A 26,755-nucleotide genomic window follows, 5' to 3' on the forward strand; every position below is an offset into this window, starting at 1 on the left:
AGCGTGTTAAATATATGGGACGTTTGAGCAAAACACTTAAATATTCAGGGGAATATGTTTAAAGATTACAGTATTGTCTTTAGATCCCCTTCTTCAAGATATCCTTCTACCCATACAAATTTTTCACTACTGCTTTGATCTTCTGTGATATTCAATCAATCTGCCATATGCAGGATTATAACATTTGGATTTGAAACATTTTGCACAACAAGTGTTGCAGACATTGCTTAAAGAAACAGAGAGGTATGCAAACCGGGGGAAGCAAAGGCAGTCTACCTAGGCCCTTTTCTAAAGAAGGGAAAATTTACAATTTCTGAGGGCTCAGCAGTGATTTATTACCATACCTTTCCGAATTAATTACTTAAAGTCTGAGTGATCTTCTACAAAATTGCTGGAAGTTCACAGTAAGTCTACAGCATGTGAGAGGTATATAGCTACGACTGATTTTTACACTTGGGCATCTCTGTCAACTAGCAGTATGAAACCTACTCAGAATCTATCTCTAACATTTCTGCATCCACCACACCCTTCCACAAAAGAGATTTCTCTCTGAAGCACACTAATATCAAGACTGCACCAGCAGAAGCTGTCAATGCTAAACATGAAATTGAAAAAGCATAAAGTACAATGCAGAACTTCAAGTGAAATCTTGATTGGTTTCTTTGAAATTAATGAGGCTCCTTTCCCTAAACAGGTCATGACAAAGACTTCACCCTTGCACATAGCTTATGCGATTACATCTATAGAAAGAGAACACTGTACCTCTGTATATGAAAAATACCTGAAACCCTAGGGTTCAAACTACCTCATAGGCCAACAGACAAGTATGCAGACTTTAAATGTGAAATTCTTTTCCATTAAAAGGAAAACTAAATACACACACTAATCAGGTTAATGAAAAATACTGATTTGGTATCAGAAGAAATATTTCAGCACACAAACAAAACAAAAATAGCATTTGAAAACATATGAAACCTATGCTTTCCTACGTTAAGAGTTTAGCTTTTTCATGACATCTTTAAGCTACAAGCACCTTTTAAAATAAAATTATTTTAGATCCTGTTTGCATAAAAAGGGAAATATCCTTTTCATCTCTCTTTTGTCTCATGTTGTTTAGGATTGATATTTTGGATTCGTCTTCTCTTTTAATTTATTCTACTTGGCATTTTATTTTACATGTATTTTCAATAGAAGTTAATGGAACATTATTAACCTGCAATCAGAAATGGTAATTCATCTTGGAATTACCAAGAGGCAGACTCAGAAAGCACTCTGTTGTCTCAGACTTGAAGTTTAGGCACAAGTAGGCAGATGAACTACAACAGTCACAGCAGTGCTGCTGTGAGCCCCTGGATGCCTCTGTGCTAGTTTCTCCCATACCTTCAGGTGTATGCTCAGGTGATGTCTTCCTCTCGGCACTAAGATAGAAAATATTTCTGTGCACAAACAGACAAGATTTAGGACTGATGATTACCTCCCAGTAATCTGGTTTCTCAAAGTGCCATCAAAAATTACATCCCACATTCACAATAGGTTTGATAATGTATTTATTTTTTTTTAACTAAGACAAATCTCAAGCCTTTAATCATTGTTATTTTACACCAGGGGTCCTCAAACTTTTTAACCAGGGGGCCGGCGGGTGGATGCAGTGGCAGGCAGTCATCTGCGGCTGCTTGGTTTCCCCCCCCAACCCCCGGCGGGGGGAGGCAGCGGGGTCTGTAAATACCGGGGGCCAGATTGAGGACCCTGGGGGGCCGTATCCAGCCCGCAGGACGTAGTTTGAGGACCCCTGTTTTACACCAATGGCATCAATCTCTACATTTAAATAAAATAATCTAAAAATCAATCCATAGCTTAACCTAAATAAACCTAGAAGAGTGAGATTACTTGTTTGCTGGAGAGAAAGTACAATTCCACAGCCAGAATTGTTCTCCTCTTCCTTCTTTGCAAATGCATACACTAACTGGGAATTTGAATCTGTCCTGGAAAACCTAGGCTCTGTATGACATTTAATATGTCATATCAACATTTAATATGAACATGCCTGAAAAGGGTATACTTCTGAAAATTTACCACCGAAGTCAATGACAGTTTTGTTTCTATCATCTCTTTAACCCCCAATACCTCATCCGTTGTGACAGTTACGAAAAATTTCCAGGCCATTGTTCTGAAACTATGTTTTCTCAATTTCAAAATACTTTGTGGTCTATTTCTTGATCTCACAGTGTTTCATCTTTTTATTTATAACATTCACATTGCATCTGAAAACTGAAACATTCTCAATGGCAGCACTAAGTTTTTTAAAACAATGTTCCAAAGACCAGGCACTTCCAACACACCTCAAGAGGCAGCAGACAATAAAGCAGGAATTGGTTTGACATTTGAAAAACACTGTCTTCAAGTATTAGAGGGAGTCTGTTTCACTTGTGGAAACACATCAACTTAATATATAGCAGATATTGTGGGGAATAAAAAATTTTGTAGTGAAAAGAAACAGTCTTTAAAACATTTCACTACATTTTGCTGTCAATCACAGTAACTTACTGTAAAAAAAACTGGTAGAGATCTGGATGTATTCAGGCAGAGCTTGCTACTTAAAAACCACTGTAAAGATTTATGCAGCATTTACCTGCAAGGAAGGGGGTAGTTTCATTAATATTGGTTACAGCTGGGTTGAATGTTAAGCACAAGTCCATGTTTATGTACTATCACAGACAGTTATATGTGATCGTTTTTATTTTAAATACCATGATTCCCCACAGAACAGGTCTGCAGTGGTGTAAACTGTTACAAAACGCAAGCAGTAAAACCAGTAATCAACAGTGACTTCTCAGCTGGGACTAGAGCCAGTAAACCCAGTCTCCCTCCTAGCTCACCACCTTCTTGTTTTCTAATCAGTGTGATCACATCAACTGCAGCAGACTTTGTACCAATCTATACCGACGCAAATGAACTATGTATTCAACATGCCCACCCTTAAAGAAAAGAGGAATGTATTAGATTCAGTACAGCAATGTGTAGTTCCAACTTATGTATGATTTAAACATTAAAGAACACCTGAAAAATAAACCAGGGGCCAAATCATATCAATGAGGAAGTTAAATTTTCACTATTTGTGCTCCTTAGTAAACATCTACATTTTGAAAGTAATTGGCCCACTTCAGTGAGCAGACTGCCTGCTTGAAAAAGCTAAATAAGCACCTTCTTTTTGTTTCTGAGAGCTGTCCTACATTTTTTCATTGCTCAAGATAGAAATAGCAGTATCTTCAATACAAAAACGAAAGTATAACTTTCTAACACTTTCAACTAGGGTCCCTCATTCATCTTCATTAATTATCAACTAATTATCAACGTAATGAATTATGCATTAGATATTGCAGCGGAACAGCAACTGGTATTCAACAGTTGAGGTTAATGCATAGACTGACTGGGCTATGCAAGAACCGAACAGCAGAGCTCTACTTCTCAGTGGTTCAATTATTATCACATTATACTTACCTTATTTACTACATCAGTTGAACACAACAAGGTCTATTAACCCAATAACAGTAGTAAGATACTGTTGCCTGTAGGAAATTTTTGCCAGGAAGTGTCTCAGATTTAAAGAGTTCTTCAAGGGGGGGGGGGGGGGGGGGACGGACGGGACGGCGTTGCTTGTTGCCTTTAAGGAACAAGCACTCTGCTTAGCTTTCCAGTAATTTAGCATTGAAAATGTGCTTTTAAATTATAAATTTAAGAACTTCTTTTAGTAGTTAACGTAAGAACCAGTATCCACAACAATTCTTGAAAACTGTTTGAATTGTGAGCTTGGAAAGCTTGCAGTACAAATGTCAGTGAAAAATTACGTAGTGTGCATCATTTGGTAGACAGGAAAATAAGTTTGGATGACTACGAAAGAGGAGCGCTGGTGTTCATTTCTAACTTAGGTTTCCCCTTGCATCATATATTATTTAATTTCCATAGCAATCCACAGAAAGAAGCAGCTAGCATTTTCAGAGAAATCTTGATACAATTCACAAAACAGAAACCACAACAGACTAGGAATAGGCTCAGGCTGGGCGGGGGGTGGGGCAGGGAAATTCTGTGTTACCAGGCACCAAAACTTACTGAAAAGCTATATCAGATTTCCACAAGTTACCAGCATCCTATAAAGTACTTGTTGCCAATATTTATGCCATGATCTTTATAGAATTACAACCTCAAATCTGATTAGTAATAATTATTGATGCATGCAACTTAAGAGTCGATTTTGCTCTCAAATCTTTTGATCAATGCCTAAACTGAAAAAAAAAAAAAAAACCAAAACAAAACAACAACAAACCCCCCTAAACCATAAGCAGAAACTTTCCTGATACTTCTAGTAAAATGAATGGCTTTTAATTCTCAATAATCATGTTAGTATAATTGATTATTTTCTGCTGATGCTGGACTTGCACCTCTGCTTGATGATTTTTCCAAGGGGGGGGGTATATATATATATATATATATATATATATATATTTGAAGTCTGGAAAGAAGCACAATTACGTTTTATAAATACAGAATGACATCATATAGGCTATCATATTTGTCAGCCGCTGGAAACAGCCACAGAAAATGCTGAATTGTGAGAAGAGTATATTCTCCAAAGTGCTACGAAGAAAATTACACTGTTTGCTCAGTCTAGCTTAGAAATCTTATTTAGTACTGTACAATTTGTTCAAGGTTACAGAAAATAAAGCTGACAGACATTTGTGTTTCAAATTCTTTAAGGGCAAAAAGCACAAGTGTTATCTGAAGTTTTCAGTCAGATACTGTAACATCATATTGACAGTTTGCTGTAGATTTACATTTTAAGATAAGTAAAAACAAACCTCTAGGAAAAAGAATGTGGTCCACTTGTCCGCATACATCAGTTCAAGAAATTGTGAAAATAAAAAGCATCAGGTTGACCCATTATGACCATCATGTGAATGCTCCCCGTTACCTTCAATGTACACGGGTGGACAGGTAGAGGCACATACACTCACATTCCCATTTGGATTTCGGTGTCTAAACACAGAATGTTACACGCTCTGAACGCTGCAACACAAGACTAGATGCTCTGGTTTGATGATGCTCAGCCACAACTGAGTTTACAGATTTCTTTATTATTATTTACGAGATGCACGGAACTGCAACGTAAAACAATGCCATTGCTATATTAACCTCCGGCAATTTCCTCCTTATCGCGCTGCACAGCTCGACTTACAAAGAGAAAGAGGCATTTACCTGTGTGAAGAGAACCAGTGATTAGCCTGAGAAGGTACTGGGCAAATTTCAGTATCTCACGCTTACACCGCGTCCTACAGCCACTCATCTTAGGCGGCTCGGTTCTCCTCCCAGCAGAGCCCGCAGACTTCGCCGGTGCAGAGCGCAGATGCTGCCAGCAAACTTCTGGGGCACTTCGCAGCCGCGCAGCTCCCCGCAGCCGCGCAGCTCCCCGCCGCGCAGCCCCGGCCCCGGCCCGGCCGGCCCCGGCGGCAGGCGCTGCCCGCGCACGGCTCCGCGGGCGCGCAGCCCGGCGGGAGGGGCCGGAGGGGCGGGGCCGCGCCGCCTGCCCGCCCCGCGCAGGCACCCACCCGCGCCGGGCGGCGGCGGCAGCAGCGGCGGGCGGGGCAGCGCCCCTCGCTTTCCCCGTTGCGGAGGCAGGGGCCGCAGCCAGCCCACCCAGCGGCCAGACCCCGGCCCGGCCGGCAGCACCGCGCCGCTCAAGGTCAGCGCGCAGGCTGCCCAGCCCTGCCGCGCCTGCGGGAGCGGAGCCGCCCGGTGAGCTGGGGGGGCTTCCCCCCGGCCGCACCGGGCGTGCCGGCCGCAGGACCCCAGCCTGCTGGAGGCCGTGGGTGCCCCGGGCCGCTGCACAGCTGCGCGGACAGAATAAAGCGGCAGGACCCCGAGCGGTGCCGCTGCGCTGCGAGACCCCCCTGCGCTCCCGGCTCCCTGACCCGGGACAGGCGGGGAGCTGGCTCTGGCACAGCTAACGGCCGTGGCTAGGATGTCTCCAAGAAACTCTCTTTGGGAAGCTTCAAGCATCCCTTACAATTCCCTTACAAAGTCATAGTTTTTTTCCCCCATCTTGCCTGAGAAGTGTTTCTTCCTTAATAAAAACGGTCTGCTGGAGTCTGTCCATGACCAAATAACCCAAAGAATATGTTTTCATTTCCCTTGGAGTACTTCCCTGTACTTTATAAACGGAGAAAACTCTATTGTGTTAGATGGTGATGCAATACGTGATGCCTAATGCAGTTAAAAGATGACAAAGTACCAATTAAGGAAAAGCTTAAGGGAAGAAAAATCACCGTCTGATCTAATTTTAATCCCAGCAGTGACCATAAAACATTTTGGTGAATGCCTTTACAAAATTATGATAAATACAAAAGCACAACTTCAAGCTCTTCTTTATATTACGCACTGAGCAGAGATATATACATTACAGACGCAATACATCAAAGCATTATCAAAGTTGCAGTTAGATGACACAGATTCTGTGTCTGCTATCCAAAACACAAACAATGCTGTCTTACACTTACAGTGAGGCTACATGGTTAATGGAAAGAACCAAAACAATCGCCCAGATCCCCCGGGTTTGCCCAGGGAAGTGTTTAGCTGAGAAGGGACTGAGCAAATTCCATGCTCACACCACTTCCCAGAGCCACTCATCTCAAGCAGTATCTTCTGTGTCTTTTCAGAACAACTTTGCCAAGGAGAGTTTGACACAAAACCCCATCAAATTCTGAGGCATTAGAGCTCGCACAGTGCCCTACAAATTTCTAAACTCCTCTGGTCTGAAAAGGAAATGCCTTAAATAGCCGGTGGAGGTGAAGAGATACTGAACACAGAAGTGTGCATCTCTTCTAAAGAAGAGGACTGAAGAGGCCAGTGCAAATGCTTCTCATCTAGAGTCCTTGAACTTCTTAATCCTTTGACATTTTTAATTGCTTTACATAAATTTCACTAGCAGTGTTACTTCAAAATAAAGAACTGAAAGATTGGTTTTCTAAAGGCTTACATAAGCATGTATCACCACCACTCTATTGGGTTGTTGGCTCCCCCCCACCCAAACAAAGCTGCATCAGTACTGACACTGTTTCCTAAACCTTTCACATTTCAACACAGTAATAGCTGTAATTGCTACCTAAGAAAGAATTAATGAAAGGTTTCTGACAAGTTTCGCTAAAAAGCTTTTAACAAACAGTGCAGTATTTGGATAAAAATGGTTCCAAATCTAGCTTCCAGTATTTCTCTGCTCAGCAGAAAAGGCTGATTAAACTTTGGACCAAAGTTTCTTTACCAAATCAAAAGACCAGATCAGGGAAATGTGAACAGGAAAATCAGAACTGAAAACTGTATTGAAACCACTGGAGTTTTGTTAGCAAATGTATTACAGTGAAACAACATAAAGGACAGCTGGAGAGTATCAATTTCTATATATTGGTAATATATGTTTGGGTTTTTTTAATTGATGGCACCGCCTGAAAAAAAAAAAAAATCCTATTAACATCAGAGGGATCTGGATGAATTCCTGTAAGTCTTGACTTTGAAATCAGATACTTAGAATTCAGGGTTTAAAAGCCACTATTTAAGTACAATGGAAGAGTAAAACACATACAACACAAAGCAAAAGGGTTTTTCAGACAGGAAAAATAAGTGGAAGGAAAAAGTAAATGTTGTTTGTAGACTCCTGAGTTTTGAAATTGTTTTACCCAGTCCAGCTGACAGGCCCCCAGAATAATATAAAACACAAAATTATTTTAAGTACTTAGAAGGCATGAAATGTCTGGGAAGGAAACATATGCTTTTTTTTTAAAAAAAAAAAAAAAAAAAAAAAAAAGACTGTCCACAACAGCCATCCAGTTTAAAAACAAAATGGAAAAGTTTCCCTGAGCATACCAAGTGCACTATAGGCATATAATTGATAAGACATATTAATTGATAATAACAAAGTATTTTGTTCATTTGAGGATTTCTAAACAAAGCAACAAGAAAATTCTTAGAAAAATCTTTGTCGCCATGGCAAGAAGAAAAAGCTCAAAAACATCAATTTATGCAATTCAGTTCTATCTGATCCATAGATGCAATTCCACATGCATTTTTAGAACTTCAGTGAGGGTCTCAGCATCGCTAATCTACGCCCCAGGCACATGTGTTGGCAACTGAAGTGCACCCCAACCATATTCAGAGGGGCGTATGCACTGATGTAGCTTTAGTCTCAACACTACAAAAGACAAAACTACACTAATCTTGTAGCTCAGAGCTGGTCAGTATTAGCAGGTATGTAATCAGTATTTCTTTTCTTGTTCCTCTGTAGGAATAGTGTTTCACTATAAATCAAAACAAATCAAAACCAAAGCAGAAATCAATTAGCAGCAATATGAAAACATATTTTGAAATAAGAAAAAAAAACTGGTTTTTTAGATTGCATTTGTTGCTGAGATAACCTGGTCTAATCTGTCTTCCAAAAAAAATCTTAACCTCAAAATGCAGAGTCTCAGAACAGAATATTGTGATGGCCTGGCATAAGATAACAAATAATGCTGAATTAGCTAGCATTATAGTTTCTTTTGGAGAAAGAAAGAGTTACTAAACACAGATTATATTTAATAACGAAAGCAAAAGCACCTGAAAATACTGAAGAAATTAAATTTGGCTGTCAACATATATTCAGTAACAATGCAAAGACTCCACTAGCAAAAAGCACAGTATAATGGTTTAAGAGTAGAAAAAGAAGCCGTCACATATACAGAGCACAAGTTGACTGGCTGCTTGGAGACAATTTGCCTTGTATATCTCCTTCATTTGCACACCTTATTTAAACATTCTTCTGACTTCAAAGAGCAAAATTTCCTCCCAAGCTAGCCTGTGCTATTGACTAAAAGCAAACTGAAATAACAAAATCAACTCGGTTAAATGCTTCAGCCTCATCGGAAAGGGTGACTGCAGGAAGTCAACCAGGAGCACTGGCAACCTGTACACAGCTTCCTCACTGTTGACTCCAGAGGCTTGTCAGAGCTTTTGTTCTTAATGCAAATGCTGGATTCCACAAATGAACATTTTTATCAGAGGATTTCTAACCTCCTTATTTCAAAGAACAGAGATAATAATTACAACCTAAGCACGTGGCAAGAAATAACAGATGGATAGAAACAAACAGATGGGTGAACACAAGGTAACAGTGAGATGTTTACGATCAGCATAATAAACAGCTGCCACAAGTAGATGACCATCACAGATCTCTTTTTCAGTTGCTCCTCGTCTGTCATAAAAGTAAGGGTCCTCTTAAATCACAATCCCCAATGTATATATTCTAATAGCCTTCTCTGCACTTTCACTTCCCGATGTGCCAGTATTCCCTACCAAGGTGTCCAAAGTTGGCCACCATTATCATAAATTGGATGCAGCAGGATTACAGTCCTTCATTACAGAAGTCACTAGGAACCAGAGCACTGATTCCAAATTATTCATTATATCTATGAAAATATCAGCTACCGCTTTTAGCCACAGCCAGTGAATAGTAACAAAAATTTTCCTGCACCTCATTGACCCAAATTTAGTCTTGGGCATTAACACAAACCAGAGGTGGTTTATACTAGAATGTAAGCTGGGGAAGCAGAGATACAGATATATGTTCCCTTCCTAACTGATTAGTAGTAACATGCTAGCTAAATTTACTTATTTTAAAATGGTTATTGCTCATTACTCTCTGTCCTGAATGTTATAGCCACAACAAGGAATTAAAAAAACATGTCTGCTTCATCCACTCCATATTAAAATAGATGTCTACATGGGATGTGGACATGATCTTGTTCTGTCTTGTGTGGGAACAGTAACTTCTATGGAGCCCAGGACAGATAGTGAGGGAACTGCCAAGGTCCCTGGTTATGAAGACAGGCTTTTCTTTTATTTTTTTAAACCCTTCATAGCACATTAAAGAGCTTTCTAGTAGCCCAACCACTACTTACCCAAACTGCATGTAATGTTTCTTACTGTGGAACAAAAAAATACTAAGAAATTTTTATTCAGGACTATGCCACTGAAAATTAATACGGTCTTCCAGCTTTTGTCTTTAGTTTTTAACTTCTCCTAAAAGCTTGCTATGAATAATATCCTCAAAATCAAACAGCTCTATTGCTTTGCTTAAAATAGGACTACAGAGAAATGACTGCTACCTCATGCTGTTTGCATAACATCAACAAATTATACATGTGCTCCATTCTAATAGCTGATACCTGCATAAAATAAATTACTTTCTTTGCTATAATAGTTCCAGACCCTATAGGTTCAAACTTCATTTTCTGTTGCACTCACGGCGTTCAATAAAACATGGTGGCTTACCCACCAGAACTTTCACTAGCGTGACAAAAACACTTAAAACAGTTGTGTCCATTATTTCTAACCTCCCTGTAACTAGCTGCTGTTAGAATGCCTTTTTTACCTATATAGTGTCCTTGAAGCTTATCCCAAGGGTTCGTTTTCACACAATACTCTAAGATGATACCGCAGACAGTCAGCTAGGAGTTACAGCTGCCTAAACCTCCCACACAGTCCTCACTTGTCTAATTAAATATTCATCACTCCGGAATGTTGCAGTGTCAAACCCGAGCAACTTCCCAGCCTGACCTTCCACAGCCGGCCTGCCGTTTGTGCTGGAGAGTAAACAAGACTGAGAGTTACCTGCTGAAACATAAAATGGCATAATGCAGTTTTCATGTTGCACATTAAGTTCTGTGCACGCACTGTAAAATTCTCACTGCAGAAGCTAGAGTACTATATTTTAATGTTCAATATAAATTGAGTATCTGTATGCAAAGCTAGCTATAAAATCTGCATGGGCAGTGTCATCAATAATCTTTCTGCAGAACACTAAAACCTCTTCTTCCTTATTATACAGGTCCTGTTTTTTAAGTTGGAAGTTATAACCATACATACAAAACAAACTATGCTGAGTATTCTCAAATAAATCAAAAAGGATTGAGGCATACTACTATCAACAAGTATGTGGGATTATTTTTTTGTGGCTTTGGACTCCTTAGTTTCACATACCCTATTGTAAGAAACTATTGTTTTGCCTGCAAGAGAAGAATTTTATTAATTCCAAATCTTTCCTCTGTGGAAAGCATATCCAGACTTATTATAACTCATTTTAGTGGTACTAGATTATGCATACATCTTATTTAACGGAAGAAAAAAAAGCTAAATTGAAAAAAATCAGAAGGAATCGACTTCCCTGCCACAGAAACTATAGCCTTAATCATCTATAGGTTCCATAGATCTTTCAACATTTGATATAACTAAAGCATCTCTATTTCATGTCTATACACAATAAGAACATTGAAGAGCTTGCATTTTGAACCCAACAGCTACAATAACCTGTTAAAGAAGAAAAATGTACCGGAAATTGGGTGCAAATATCATTTATTATGCATACTAGGTATGCAGTGTTCTTAAGACAATGGACGAGTCATTGCACCAAATCAGCTATGAGACTTCTGTATGCATAATAAATACATATGTACAGCTTAGGCCAGTAAGTAAAAATATTTGAGAAGTATGCTTTCACTACATATATATGTAGCCACACATATGTATATTTACATATTTATATAACTGTTTGATTTCATAGCTTCAATAATTTATTCAGCCATCTGTGAGAACCTTTTTGCCCCTAGGATTTCCCACAAATGGTCAAAACTTACATTTCATGTCCTCAATCAAGGGCTTCCCTATCATTTTCAGACATCTCCTTTCCCCTGGCATTTTTTGCTGGCCCAAAAGAATTGTGTATGCTGTAGAAGCTGGAGATGTGGCTTGGTGCCCTGATTAAACTAAAAATTAAGATTTAAAGGCGCAAATCCCTCAGTCTTCGCATTCTTAATCTGGCATAAATCGCAATGCATTTGGGTGAATATGCTGCGGCTACTACATCAGGGAGGAGAAAGATGGAAGACACGCTACAGCCCGAACAGTTCTTCAAATCCTACATGTTGGTTGAAGGAATTTTGAAACAGGCATCCTTCATCCAAAATTTGATTCTGTTAATTATTTCATATAAAGTACTAGTGTTGAAAGCAAGTTAAATTACACCACACTACTAGGCCTGTGGTGTCTGCCTTTTCCCTCCTAGCAGGGTCTTGCAGATATTGGGAAGAAAAATTGTCTGTCAGCATTCCTGCACGACCCTTCAGTAAAGCCTTTTGGGGAACACAAGCAGTTGTCTACTCCAGATTTTTCAGAACTGTTGTGACTGTAATACTGTCCCACAGATCCTCCTACATAATGCAGGTGATCAGCTCTCCCAGAATATGCATAATTTAACTCTGACAAATAGGAAAATAATTTTAAATACACTTAAAATTTATTTGATCCTATCTATGGTCTGATAAACCTGAGATGAACTTTGCTCATGGGTAGTAAAAAAGGTTTATACATTCTCAAAACTAAGTAACAGTTTTTCTACCCTTCACACCTATTTTCATTACAGGCAAATTAAAAATGCATTCCAATAATCATTTTATGATCATCTCCAGTCAACTGGAAATTCATCTAGGTTTCATGCTACAAATAAAGCCCGAAGAAGCTACCCACTGTGCACTTCAGATAGGAAAGAGTGATCAAGGATCTAAATCAGAGAGCAGCACACCTATTTAGCATTGCTGGCCCTGTAAAGGAAACCATGTGTCCTGCATTATGGTCTTGAAGTCAAATACTACATAGATTTTGATGACCTTATTCAATATCTATGCAGTATCATCATCATTTGTCTTTCTACCTCCTACCACACACTCTTGTGCGACCATATATACCACCAAGTCTCCAAGAAGTACAGCCACAACTGCTTACAGCTTCAGGAAAGCCTCCCCCATTTGTCCTTCTTATACTACTTTAAATCAGTCTCTAAGGACCAGATGTGGAAGGAGGCAAAATCAAAGTAAATCTTGGAGGTTAAAAGCAGGGGAACAGAGCAACCAGGGAATTCAATCTCACATGCAATCTGCGGGCATTAGAGAAAGGCAGAATTTTTCCTTCCCGGCTGGGAACATTCCATGGCAGGGTAAGTACTTGGGACCATGTGCTTGAGACCTCAGGAAACAGTAGAAGTTGAATATGAAATTGCTTTAGTCTTTTGGCGACAACAGTCTAAGAGCTGATCACTTAAAGGCCTTAAGCATAAATTCAAATAATTTTCCAACTCTATAGCCTGAGGAAGCAAAGTATTTTTTATTGTGAACTCAGCTATTATAAAGTTACAAGTCAGTGATAATGATAATAACCTGTGTATGGTCTAGGGAAGCAAGGGAATATTTTATTAGTTGGCTGTAAATAAATTTCCAACTCTGAAGCCTAGAACAAGAAGTTAACTACAAGGCTGCTAATGAGCATTTCTGCCATCTCTAGAGATCAGTACAAAGAACAATAGGTTTTATATAATATACACACACATGTACTATATAATCAGCACTGATGCTTGGGGACATAAATATACAGGGGAATACCACTACTCATTTCTGCCATTGTGGGGAGATAAAATATTACTAGAAGAAAACAGCTCCTAAACCCCAGAAGAATGATGGCGAACTTTTAAGGTCTTATATGGTACGGGGTGAATAGGAATATTACTCCTATTTAAGTCCCACAGAAATGTCTTAGTTCATACCAGCTGCTCTGTACACCTTGATACAGAACTTTACTCACCAAGTAGAAATCATGTTTTATATTACATAAATTATGATTTCAAACTTTTCCCCATCAGAATAGGGCAGCTACCTCTACGGCAGAAACCGTATTAAAAATGGAAGAGATAAGCTATTCAGTCAAAAAAAAAATTCTATTACTGTTATCATGTGTCCAAAGAACTAGATGTGGTGAGGGGAGGGGAGTGGGGAAGCAGCCTTCTAGAGTTTCCAGTACACAGGTAACTTGTCAGGTATAAGCATCTTAATTACAAAAATGCCCTTACCAGTTTTGGCCAATAAAGAATTTACAGCATGTCATACAGTTTTCATTCTTGTCCCTTGATTAAACTAGGTAACTCCACACTCCTTAACTTCACATTGCTTTTGATTCAGTAATCACATTTTATCCTACATTATTTTATATTATCATTAGTCAGATTCCCCCGTATGATTTCTTCAGAGAGAATTCAGGCTGGTTGCATTTCAATAGCTTACCCTCTTTTGTTTTCCACCCAATGAAAGAGAAAAAATAGAAGATGGAGCTAAATAGGTAACATGTTTTAACCAGTTGATTTTCTCTGAAGGTAAAACATTTATCTGAAAGCACCCATAGGATTTCCTCGCCGTTTTAATATTAATGTTTCTAAATATTATATTGCTTTACCTTCCCCAGGAACATTCCATCTTTTGAGACACAAACCAAGAGGGGAAAAAGCCCACCAAAACCCACAAGAGTGGTTTGTGTGGCTGTCTGCCTTAAAAATACAGAAATTAGTACTGAAGGTCTCTAGTCATGAATCTGTTCCACTACGAGATCTCATATCAACATGAACTGTTAATATTATTGCAATTGGAATAACAACTTTTTTGTATTCTGTTTATACTATTAATATTTTAAATAAGCTAAAAATAAACTCATGGCTCTGCAAACATATGGGTCAGGTGTAGATACGGCACGTTCTCCATCTTGTCTATACTAAGATTTCGTGCATAACACCTTCTCTTACTATGAGAATCTGCATTTCACTTTCCTTCCAGTGGCTTTTTACAGAAAGGTGTCCTCATGGTTTAACCACTTTCACCATTTAGGGGCAGCACCAGTTTCAGAACTTGCACAGCAATATAAAAACAATTTCCCAGAACTGCACTCACCCAACCTGAACTTACAATTCACACTGGTCACCAGAGTACACGTGCTTGTCCACAGACAACAAACACTGCAACAAGTAAATCAGCTTTTACTTGAAATCATGCAAGGCATTCCTAGGTCTGAAGTAATTAAGGTACCCAAATGAGGAAAAAACCAGTTTCCACATCGACTCTTTAATTCTTTCAAGGAAATTTTTGGGCTGGGCTCTTCCTCTGCCTTATCCCAAAGTCTCCTGTCTTGGTTTCTCTTCCAGAACATGGACTTTCAGAAAGATTCCCACTCCTTGCAACACAGATTTAGTTTACTTCTGTTGACATGCCCAGGCTTTATTTACTTCCTCAAAGAGGAGTCAAAAAAGCAAGCACATTTATCTGGTCCTTTACTAGATAATCTATCGCATGTTTATTACCATCTGATATTTACAACTAAAAAAATCTGGTTTGCCAAGAGCAATTGCTTTTCCTTTTCCAGCAGTGCTTTATTTAAAAAAGATGATTAAAATTTTAATGATCCCCTTTTGTTAGCTTAAACCAAATGCAAAATTTCCTCCTGTCACTTCCCTTGGGTTTGAAGGGTATTAGCAATGGTATCCATTTTAAATGGTACAAAATTTTCGGTGGCAAAAATTCAGATATTTTAGTTTTAAAAGAGATGATAAAAGTTGTCACAAAGATGCTACAGAAGACAAAAGTATAAGCAATCAAATAATTAAGGCCAAGATATTTTTCCAATTAAAAAGTTAAGGACCCTTTGGAAAGCAACACTGAACCCTCAGTGTTTTCATGGGGTTTGTTCTATACATGAAAAACTTGCTGTAATCTGCATTTAAGGGTGGGGAGGAAGGTCAAAGGCTAGCCACGATTATCAGTTCTTGTAAACATGTGCAGAACCTGGGAACTCTAATTCTAACAGCAATCACTTTTGTGAAACCCAGGATTTCATGAATAATCCACATTGCATAAAATGCAATTTTTAAAATGGCTGGGACTACAGGTCTGAGGCTGATAAAAAAACCCAAACACCACACACCTTGAAATAATTTGCCTAGAAACATATGTATGCTGTCCCCGCTATCACAAAATGCACGTCAATATAATGCTTTAAAAATTCAATAAAACTACAGCTGATGTCCTTTGCATTTAAAAAAAAAAAAAAAAAAAAGAGAGAGTTACAACCTTTTGCTGAATCTCAGCGACAAAACAAAAAATTAATAGGGCAACTTCTGCTTTCCAAAAATTCCTTTCCTCAGACTCCTTAGCAAGACTTTTTTTTTTATTGTTACTGTTGCAATTTGAAATGCCCCCTCAAATCTGTAAAAAGTATTTCTTTCTTTTATGCATGAAATAGCCAGACTTTCCTTTCTTTCTGGGGTTTCAATAGCTTCCCATCTTTTAAAATTATAACCACCATAAAAAGATGCAATATGAGTACTGCTTAGTGATTCTTTGAAAATTGGCTTCCTCTATCACTTTGAAGTGTGGTGCTGCATCTCACTCCCTCCTCTGGGATGCTTTATGACCACAGGAATCCCTGTTAGGCCTGAGCCTCCATGTGCTGAGCTGGGCAGGTAAGTGTCCCTTGACCATCCGAGCAACTCTCGCACGGCTGAGGTGGGAAACTGCACTGGCTGTACCCGAAACGTCCCTTATCTCAACAGCAGCAACACCTGCTAGCCTTGGAGCATTCCTTGTCTGGACCATAACATCCGTTACAAGCCCAGGAACACTATTATGACTTCGAGCGGTAGGGTACCACCATCACTGGAATTTTGAGAAAGTTTCCATTAATTACCAACTTGGATTGTGGCCAGGATGGAAAATTACTGATGACTAAAGTCAATTATCTCTGAACCTACAAACAAAGGTCCTAGGTGAGGCCCTTTGAGATCTCCTGGACCAGAGTGGGCTATGAACAGCATCTCCAAGTGTGATGCCTCTCAGAGCTTGCCAACTCCTAAGTTGTGATGCTGGGGGGACCACTGCCAAAAGCTGATGACGGGACCCAGGCTGATTTTCCTGCTTCTAAAGACTCAACCCTTCACCCATTGAGAAATGCAAAGGCATTCGATGTATTTCACTGAACTCCAGGGAAACTTAACAGGTATATCTTCATACGTATATCTCTATACTTCTATTCCTTTGCATCTGCATGCATGCGTGTGTGAACTGATTAGTAACTTCATAGTAAGTATTACCATTCTGAATCTATAGTTAAGCCACTTTTATACTTTAATTAAATCCTATTGGATTCACTTTGTAAATGATAAATTATTTGATGATTTAAGTGCTGCTAAAATCCTATGATCAACCTTAAACTGTAAATATCCCTTATATCCTTTAGACATAAACCTTTGACCAAGTCTGCGACTAGGATTGGCACTAACCACACCTAAAGCTCTATTAAGAGTTTAGAAAACAAGGGGGTCCATTCCAAACCTGGTGACTCAATGGGAATGTCTCCATTACCCTTTTACAGTTTTAGTCTCCTTGTAAGTCATTCCAGCTTAATTTTTATTCTTCTTTGTGTGATTTATCTATGCAGTAAGTAATAGAGTGAACCTTGCCATCAAACTTTGTGAAGTCATACTCCCACATATTCCTATTAAAACTTTTTTGCTCATACTTTTGGTGGTGATTCTTTAAGCAACTTAACCTAAACCACTCATTCATGACACAAGAGACCATAAATTACCTTCTGCCTTCCCCCCCCCCCCCTTTTTAATAACTCAGGGGGCAGGTTTAATGGTAGAATGATATTAAAAAGGTAATAATAAAAAAAATAATTTTACTTTACCTGTAGAGCTGCATATAGAAATGAGTTATGGAATATGGGGGGGTCTGCGGTTTGGGTTTTGTTTTTTCCCCTTTGTGTATAGGAATACTTGCCATAATACTAGACTGGAAGTGACATCCTATTAACCAGGAAACACCACAGTTTCTAAACTGTTTCTAAATCTCAGGGCAAAGTGGCAGAGCTTCAGGATTACACTGAGAACAAAAGTGCCAGCCAGAAAAGCATGGCTGGAATAACCACTTAACAGAGCTTCAGAAATGCCCGTTTTCTCTGGTAAAGGTTCTCATTGCCATCACAATACAACTCCACTGCGAGTTGCAGATTAGTAGTCATTATTGTAGTATTTACAATTCCACTACGAGTTGCAGATTAGTAGTCATTATTGTAGTATTTACAATTCCACTACTAGTTGCAGATTAGTAGTCATTATTGTAGTATTTGCCATTAAAACCAGCATCAACTCAATCTGAGCTTCTGGAGGCCTGAAGCCCTGTTTGTTTGCTGTTGATCTTGACTTACAACCACAAACCACCATTTGCATGGCCACTGGCTCCAAAGGCACAGAATGGAAATGCTTGTCAACAGGTCATGGAGAAGCTTGTGGGGAAACAAAACAAAACAAAACCAAAAAAAACCCCACGAAAAAAAATCACCTTCTGCACATGCTGTAACTAGAGAGAAGGGCATCATCTCTAAGAGTACTACACCAAGAACATGGTTATTATTGAGATTATTTCCTTCAAAATCCCAACATGATTAGACCATCGGCTCCTCAACAAACTTGCAAATTTAAAAACAATATTTGAGAATACAAGCAGAGACTGAAGTAGAAATCCTGTCATTTGAGTCCAGAAAAGATAAATTAGAAACACAGGACTGGAAAGGACTTTCTGGGATATCCACTCTCAAGTGTGCTGAAGATTATTTGGATCTCTTCAGCCAAGCTATTTCATGTAACTTGTTTCAGACCCATTTGCTATTACTGCTGTACAGTTGAATCTTGCTCCTTGCTGCTGAATTTAATTGGAGCACTCGCATTCCTGACCCTTCTTCCAGCCCTTCTCATCACTACCTCCGAGCTCAGCCCCCAGACCCATATGGAAAGGGAGACAGAAGACCGTTGTCTTCTGCACTTCTCCTCCCCATTCAGGTTTTGACTTAAAGCCTGTGGCCAGAATTTAAAGCATCCAGATCTTAAGCAAACAAACAAGTACTTTATCCATTATATGGACCTGTAGTTATTTCATTTATTGTTATTTTATTTTGCTATATGAGACAATCATATCAGCCTTTCTCCTTCCTCCCACCCTTTTCTTTTTAAGAGAGTTTTATGACTAACAATTGCATGGAGGACTCTCTGAGAGGGGAGGTAGTGTTTCCCATTACGTGACAGTATGGTCACAAGCTACTGGGCCAGAGTATCATAACTGACAACCTATCATGGGTGATGCCAGAATTACTTGCCAAGAATGTTATACAAGAGATTATGCCAACTTCAAAAGAACAGAATTGAGACAAGCCAAATATAATTTATAAAAATTGCATAAAATATATATGTAAAAATTACTGCAATTTTTTATTTCACCTTTCCAGATGCCAAAGCTGGGTGTGTAGGGGGGTGTGGGTGTGTGTGGGTGTGTGCAGGATGGGACACGACACACAGGAAACTGGAAAGGGATGACCAATCAACAACAACAACAAAAAAAAAACACTCAGCAGCGATTACAATTTCTGTACTGGTTACAGTCTTAAGTTCCAAGTCTTGGGAGACAGCCATGGAGACACAGAAGTGCTCACATCACCTATAGTAGTTGTAGCGTTTAAAAATTGGGTGCAAAGGAGAGTAAGTCCATGTCCATCAAACAAGACAAGACAGAGAAGATTGCTTTGAAAGGAATGGCTTCATCTCATATCCTGTGGTCCTTTATCCTAGTCTAGCCTGTGGAGAAGGAAAGACAAATGCTTTTCAAAGCTTTCCTACTTTAGTTTCATATTTCTAAACTGCAATAAATACAATTTATTTATACATATAGTAGTCTAGCAAATCTTGTATGTATTTCCAAAATTAAGAAGAACCTGAAAACTAAGCAAGAATGCTGATGTGTAAACTTCATGAATTTGCATTCCAGCCTGTGATGAACACAAGAGAGGAAGGACATCAAGGAGTAGGCAGAAGATGACAAGTGAAGACATTGGACATAGACTTGTAAGCCAAGTCTCTGAACACAATGTTACGATAAACAGCTGATGTAAAGAGAAGACAAAATAAATATTCATGCAACAATTAGTTTAACATTACAAGTCCAAGACTTTTTTCCCATGAGCATTTTAAGTTAGAAACCCATTTCAGATTTCTTTTAAATGAATCTGTCATAGTTCAAAATTTATATTAGCTCAATTAGATCATCCTATTCCCTCAGGATCCTACTCCTACTGAGAACAACAGATGCCTTCAATATTCAGCATTGTTCTTTTATGTTTGTGTCACGCATAGTGCAAATATTCCCATGTTTTAGGGAAGTATATAAAGCCAGTAAATGAAATTATGTCTCAAGAGACATTCTGAGTATTAAACTATGCAGTTAATTTGAAATTAGAGTGAAACATTTAGCAGCTGAAGGGAAGATTCCCATTTGGTAAAGCCTCAGGGACATGCTACCTGTCTTACATTTTACTGTTCCCCAGAGCTGCTATGGGATGTGAAAAAAACCCAACTTTATGCTGATAACCTATCAATCAAAGTATTCTTTATTTTGTCACCATAAGTAAAAATCAGTATTTCTTGAGAAACATTTGACAGAATACCATATTCTACAAATCCCCTCTACAAAATGCATACATTATTAGCTACACATTGAATTGTTACTCATCATTCCACCCGAGTTTGATATTCCTTTCTACCTCTGTAATACAACACAAAAGCAGCTTACTGTAAGAGACATCCAGCTGTCTGATTCATCCTGCCTACTCACCCAGATTTGTACTTACCAGCAATTTAACCCAGTACTCCAGACTTTCTTCAGCATTGCAGACTTTCCTTAGCTTCTCTGACCTCTCTCCAGCACCTTGAACCTCACTGATTTTCAGTTCTCCCCATTTAACCATTTCACTGCCTCCCCCTAAGCAATATTCAAAGCCTTTCCAGAACATTTTACTCAGATAACAGGTATCCTGATGCAGTCTATTACTCTTTGATGTATGCATAGGGTTGGGTTTTTTTTTTTGGTAGTGGCCAAAAATATATTGGTAATTTGATAATCTGCTTTGATCAGTTTGTATAAAACACTAAATACATACGACTCGTGGAGTAGCTAGAACAGTGTCCTATACTTAACATGGGCACAATTAACAGATTACTCTCCTTGTATATTCCTATATCTACATCATCTGAGCGGATCCCTTAAGCATGTGGATGGAGGAAGCAGAAGGGTATGTCTGTAGGCTTCGTTGGGACAGAGAATGATCAAAAAACATAATCATGCAAAACTGAATTTGTGATTAGAGACTCAATCCAAGGGCAGAAAGGGAAGCTCACAGGGAAGTGGAGTTTCAGTTCCTTTATAGCCATAAAGAAATTTATTAGTACAAGGAAAAACTAGATGACTTAAAACAGATACAACCTTCCACAAGCCTCAACATGCGTCCGATCTTAAAGATCAATTCTTGAATCAGCACGGGTATCTATGCATTATCAGTGCTCTTTGCAGCAAGCTTCTTTCCCTCTGGGGAATTTTCTGGTAGAAATATTAAATTCAGAGATAATTTTTACCTCTATCCTTCTTTTGACATTTGCAATGCTTTAGCAATGCATTTGCTCTTCAAGGATATTTTAATCTATTAAAGAATATTTATGAGTACTGCTTCAAAGAAAACCACTGGAAAGAGAAGCCAAGCAGAGTGAAGATTCACATTTGCAACTCTTTATATGTTAACTCTTAGCAAGACAAAAAGGAATGCCTAAAATGTATTTAAAAACTTGAATTAAAGATACCAGTGCACATATTACATTCTTTAATCTGTTAGTGTTTCAAAGTTTGAGACCAAAGTACACCTAGAGAACACATAAAAAGTCAAGATATTGCTACAATTTAAGTTGGAGGAAATTAAATCACAATCAACTAAATTGAAGGCAACGAGAAAGAGTTTAAAAAAGTCAAAAGTTAAAAAGCTTGGTTCTGCTCTGCCAAAATTCAGTGCTCTTCTATGTAAACTTATGACTAACATTTTTGTGAAGCAAAGATAGCATGTGATTTTATAAAAGCCTCAGAATTGATTGAGAGGGTTTATAAATGTTGCCATTCACATGGATCACTAGCACACAACTCCAGAGTAAAACTTCCCTACAAAATGCTAAATTCAGAAAGGTTTCATAGCCTGGAAGCCGGGGCAGCATCTGAAGGTTTGATCTAGAGGGGACTGCACAGTTGCATGCATATTCCCAAACCACATGGACCATCTGATGGCAGTGTCCAAAAAATCAACTCCATTCATTCCAATTCTCATTGCAAAAGTTTATTGATATCCCCATACCATTGACAGACTGGCTTTGGAGCTCAGAGGTCTTTACTGCACTTTTTGGTCCCAGGCAACTGAACATTAAGTACTAAAGGGACAGGTTATGTTTTCAAGAAAGAATAGGGAAATTATTCAAAACCCAGAGCCCAGTCTTGACATTATTAGCAGTACCATACTGCACACACTTTTTTCCAAAAAAAAAATAACTGCACAAACCCCAGACCTATTTTCCATGCAAGACTGCAGTCATTAGAAATTTGGGGAGAAAAATTAGGCTTCGAAAAACACCATCTGTGTGTATATGCACATACCTCCTTTAAAAACAATTGGAAATTTCAAGTGTTCAGCTTATTTTGGAAAAGGAGGGGAAATCAAGCAAATGCTTCTTTGCACTTGTACATATTTATATAAGAATGTAAGGGTTGAATACAAAGTACTCATTTGAAAGCTTTCATGAAGAGTATCTTAGACAGTATCAAGATAAATACATGAATTACTAAAATGGGAGTCACATTTATCTAACTATTCCTGGTGAAGCTTAGAAGCCAATGGGGGTGAAAAGAGCATATTTGGCTTACCTAATTGACTTGGAACTTGGCAATATTTGTGTTATGAAATTCAGCAGCTTTCTGAACAGTTGGTGCACTGACATTTTAATGCCAACCCTAAGAACACTGTTTCCAGCAATTAAAATTTTAAGGAAATCTTTACAACTTCACACATTCAGAGGCAGGTACAATCAGTTGTTCCCCAAGTAAAGAATTAGTTTAAAATACATTAAAATTGATAAAAATTATATATATTTTAAAAGCCTTTGCAAAAAAACCTTAGTGAGTGACTATTCATAGCAGTCTTTACTACAGTTCAGAAAGCACTGCTATTTTCAAGCTACATAAGCTTTGACATAATTAAAACAGCATTAAATATTACAAGTCTTCTAAATAATGGTATCCTTTATTTATCAAAAAAAACAAAATTACACTTACCCCAAAGCAAGATCAGTTCTCACTATTTTATTTAGGTAATATTTGGGGTTTTAAGATTTGAACTTAAGAGATTGCTGAAGTGTCCTTAGTTTTTACAAAACTTTTGTGCTTTTGTGTTTATCAACAGCATTTTTTGAGTTTTGCAATCAAATCTTTAAGTGTTCTAGGTACTTTCATGCAATAGGAAGACTGATTTCTCTTATCTAACTCAATTATTTTCTTTGTAGCAATTGGAAACAAGTACTACAAGTACAACAACTCCACTAAGTACTTTGCACGTATAATGGCTCCTAATCAATCTCACAGAAATGAAAAAAGCATACAGAACTGAGGCACTGAAGACAAAAGATGCATGAGGAAACTAGTTATGTTTATTTTATTGTATTTTTATTCAAGATGGAGTGGCTTATTCATATCTGAATCAATTTTCCAATACAGTCAAAACATTGTGGAAAGCCTCGCTAGTGCCAACTACACTGAGGCTATAACCCTATTTATTACCAGGCGAGATTAAACAGTACATTTCAGGTAAGGAGCTGAGCAACTTCTGGCAGCTTTGAGCAAACATCTATCACTGACAAATTAATTACAGGTTCTGGAGATATTCTAGTACACTATGTATTTTTCAAATGTAAAAACAGGGGGAGGATTACCCAGTCTGAAGGTTATAAATTCTTGGAGAGTCAAAACAGACAAATTGGATTTATTAAGAGAAAGCAAATAAGCATGTAAGTCTGAGCAAATTTAGATTTTTTGTTTGATAAAATGAGGTCATGTATATGGTACTGTAAAAGTGTAAGAACTTTCCTATCCCAGACAACCAACTACTCCCAAATTGCTATCATGCCATTCCCTGTACCAATAATTACAGGTTTTTCACCTATGAATCATTTTTAACAAGCATTATGCTCTCTGCAGCATCACAAGACATTTATGGAAAGCCAGATAAAGCCAAAGTAGAAAACACCTAGTAAAGCCACAGAATCAGTCCTGTATACTAGGAAAGATGGAAATACAGACAGAATCCAATCCAAAAAAAAAAAAAAAAAAAAAGATACGTGAAAAAGTAATGAGGAAAAATCCCAAAAAATTAGATCTCAAGGTTTTGCTATTAACTCATTTCTCTTTGTAAGTTGAGACAACATGAAAAATATATTTTAAAATGTTTCCACACATCAAGTTTTCATACACACACATTTTTAGAAGCATGAGAGTTTAAAAGATTTTAATCAAATAGTAGTAAACTTTTGGGAAGCCAAAAAATCAGGAGTTCAAACAATATAGATGACATTACAAGTATCATCCAAAAAAGTCACATCTCCCACTTTAAATATTTTGCATTTTCTTCAAGACACAGGTCCAGCCAGACTATTTTAAAGGTTAGATTTTGAATTCTTTTAGCTCTACCAGTCAGAGACAATCAGGGAAAGTAATTTCATTAAAGAAATTAGTTAACTATTTACTCTTAGTTGCTATTTACTCTTGCTTTGTAGATTATATAATTCTATATTATACAATAGTTGCATTTTAAAGGCCAAATCTCAAATTTGTAGGTCAGCAAAATTCCCACTATTGCCAGGGGTGATTTTGGTCCCATTTGAGCTTCAGACAACATACACATAGCTATAGAAGTTGTGTAGGTGTCACGCAAATAATCCAAAATTAACTTCTCTTATGTCAGCGAAGTTAAATTACTGACAATTAAATTAACTGATCTCTCAGTATATAAATATTAGGGTACTAAATTTGTAACAGCACCGTTAGTTTTTGAGAATGAGTTGCCTGTCAAATTTTCTACTATTAACAAAAAAACCAAAACAACCAAAACCAAAAAAAAAAAAAAAAAAATCTTTCTTTTACCACTGTGCAATTCACTTCGAGGAGAAAGTATAATTTTAGATACAACCTCAGCAAAGCCACGGCTTTTAAGGAAATATGACTTTAGTAATCAGTGTCATCCGCTATCAGAGGTAGAGACTGTGACAAACTCCAGGAAAAGGCACTGCTAAAGGTTTTTATTACTTCTTATGTACCATCACCCAACTGTTGTTAAGAAAATTCAATTAGCAATTGAAGGGTCATTTATCCAAATTATTCAGTGCTACAAAGGAAATCTGACCTGCAAACAATTTAGATAAGGAACCCTAATGATCTAGTACCTGGAATGGTCTGCAATTTGTCACTAGGATTCTACTTTTAAAGGGAAGACTTCATTGCCCTTAGAAAAATAATTCCATTAAATGTACACTAACAACTACAGTAGCTGATGAAAAACAGATGTTCTTATACATCTTGTAGTATCTGCCAGAATGTTTCCCTGTGTAAATACTGTAAAAAAAAAAAAAAAAAAAATTCGAAAGGTAAATACCGTACCTTTCACTAATACTAGATATTGGGTGTTCCCCCATACTTTGACAAACAATCTTTCCACTGTAGATATATATATTTGTATACACAGTTCTCCCTATATATATACATGCACAGACACACATAAAAATACTCATAACAAATCTTTCCTTAATAACTGCCAGGTTATTGAAGCATTGCATATCTGCCCATGCAAATATATGCACTGCACATGCACAGAAGAGTTTAAATTAATCTTCGAGTTCAGGATCCCATCTTTCACCTGACTTCCTACTGACAGATTAAAAAAAGCTACAAGTGTGCAACATGTTCTATATGTAGATGCCTCTATAGGACTTAAAAGCTCAGGACTAAAAGATGACAATAAATTGAATGCATCACAGGACTTCCTTTTTCCTCCACCCCCATCCTCGTTGCTACCAGCTCTTTTCAAAAGAGAAGCTATAAGAGTACAAAATCCCCTAAACAATTTTATGCCACCACAAGGGATCATCCCTGGACAGGTTGAGCTCAGCAGTAACCCCTTACCACGAAGGCAACAGAGAAGGGCTATCAAAAGCTTAGAGAAGGGCTAGCAAAAGCTTTGAGCAGGCCATTAGGACAGATGACCACCAAACATCCTTTCCAGCCTAAATTATGTGCTGGCTTTTGGATGCTGATGAAGTGATAACAAGGAACAAGATCAGTTAATTGCCCAGACGGCACATAGAAAGCTAAGTGCTGCACAGCCTGTCATCTCTTGTCTCAATTCCTACTAATTTCTCTTTTGTTATTAATGCAAACAATAATTAAAAGATCAGTTTCCTGTGACCTTTATTTCCATTGAGAGTCCTCATGTGTTCACATTCAGGCATATCTTCAGTGAATGGGGGGAAGGGCAGGGGGCGGCAGGGAAGTAATCCTAAATCTGAGGAACTGACCATATTTGCAAGGAGGACATAATTTACTCTGACAGTTTATTGGTGACAGTAAGCTGAATCCCTAAAAAAAAGCCAAGTTTAGTTTTCAAGAAGACTTGAAACCACTTTTGCAAGTACAGAGGTTTCTTTTTTGCAAAAGCTTATATTATAAAAGCATTGAAAATAAGGAACGTTGAAGCATAAAAGCTGAACTCAACTATGTAAACTGGCATTTCTCAGTATTAGAACACATATGAGTAATTATCAGTGGTCCTCAGAGGTCAGGAGAAACTGTAGTGAAGTGACAATCAGTCTTAAAAAGACCTGCACTTAATAGTAAATTCTGAAGAGCAGATT

The 26,755-nt window shown here is 38.1% G+C and overlaps 1 protein-coding gene across 3 annotated transcripts in view; it reads right to left on the reverse strand.

Moving 5' to 3' along the window:
* KCNIP4 (potassium voltage-gated channel interacting protein 4) overlaps positions 1–26,755 on the reverse strand; it is a 427,804-nt gene that overhangs the window by 312,653 nt on the left and 88,396 nt on the right. The window contains exon 1 of one of the 3 annotated variants that reach the window (XM_037390369.1): positions 5,251–5,507. The exons of the other annotated variants lie outside the window; for them this stretch is intronic. Coding sequence (XP_037246266.1) covers positions 5,251–5,338 — 88 coding nt within the window. The 5' untranslated portion in view covers positions 5,339–5,507. Of the gene's footprint in view, positions 1–5,250; positions 5,508–26,755 lie in introns of those variants that run through there. 3 annotated transcript variants of the gene reach the window in all.

Source organism: Falco rusticolus, chromosome 1 (assembly GCF_015220075.1).
Source record: "Falco rusticolus isolate bFalRus1 chromosome 1, bFalRus1.pri, whole genome shotgun sequence".
NCBI classification, from domain to species: Eukaryota; Metazoa; Chordata; class Aves; order Falconiformes; family Falconidae; genus Falco; species Falco rusticolus.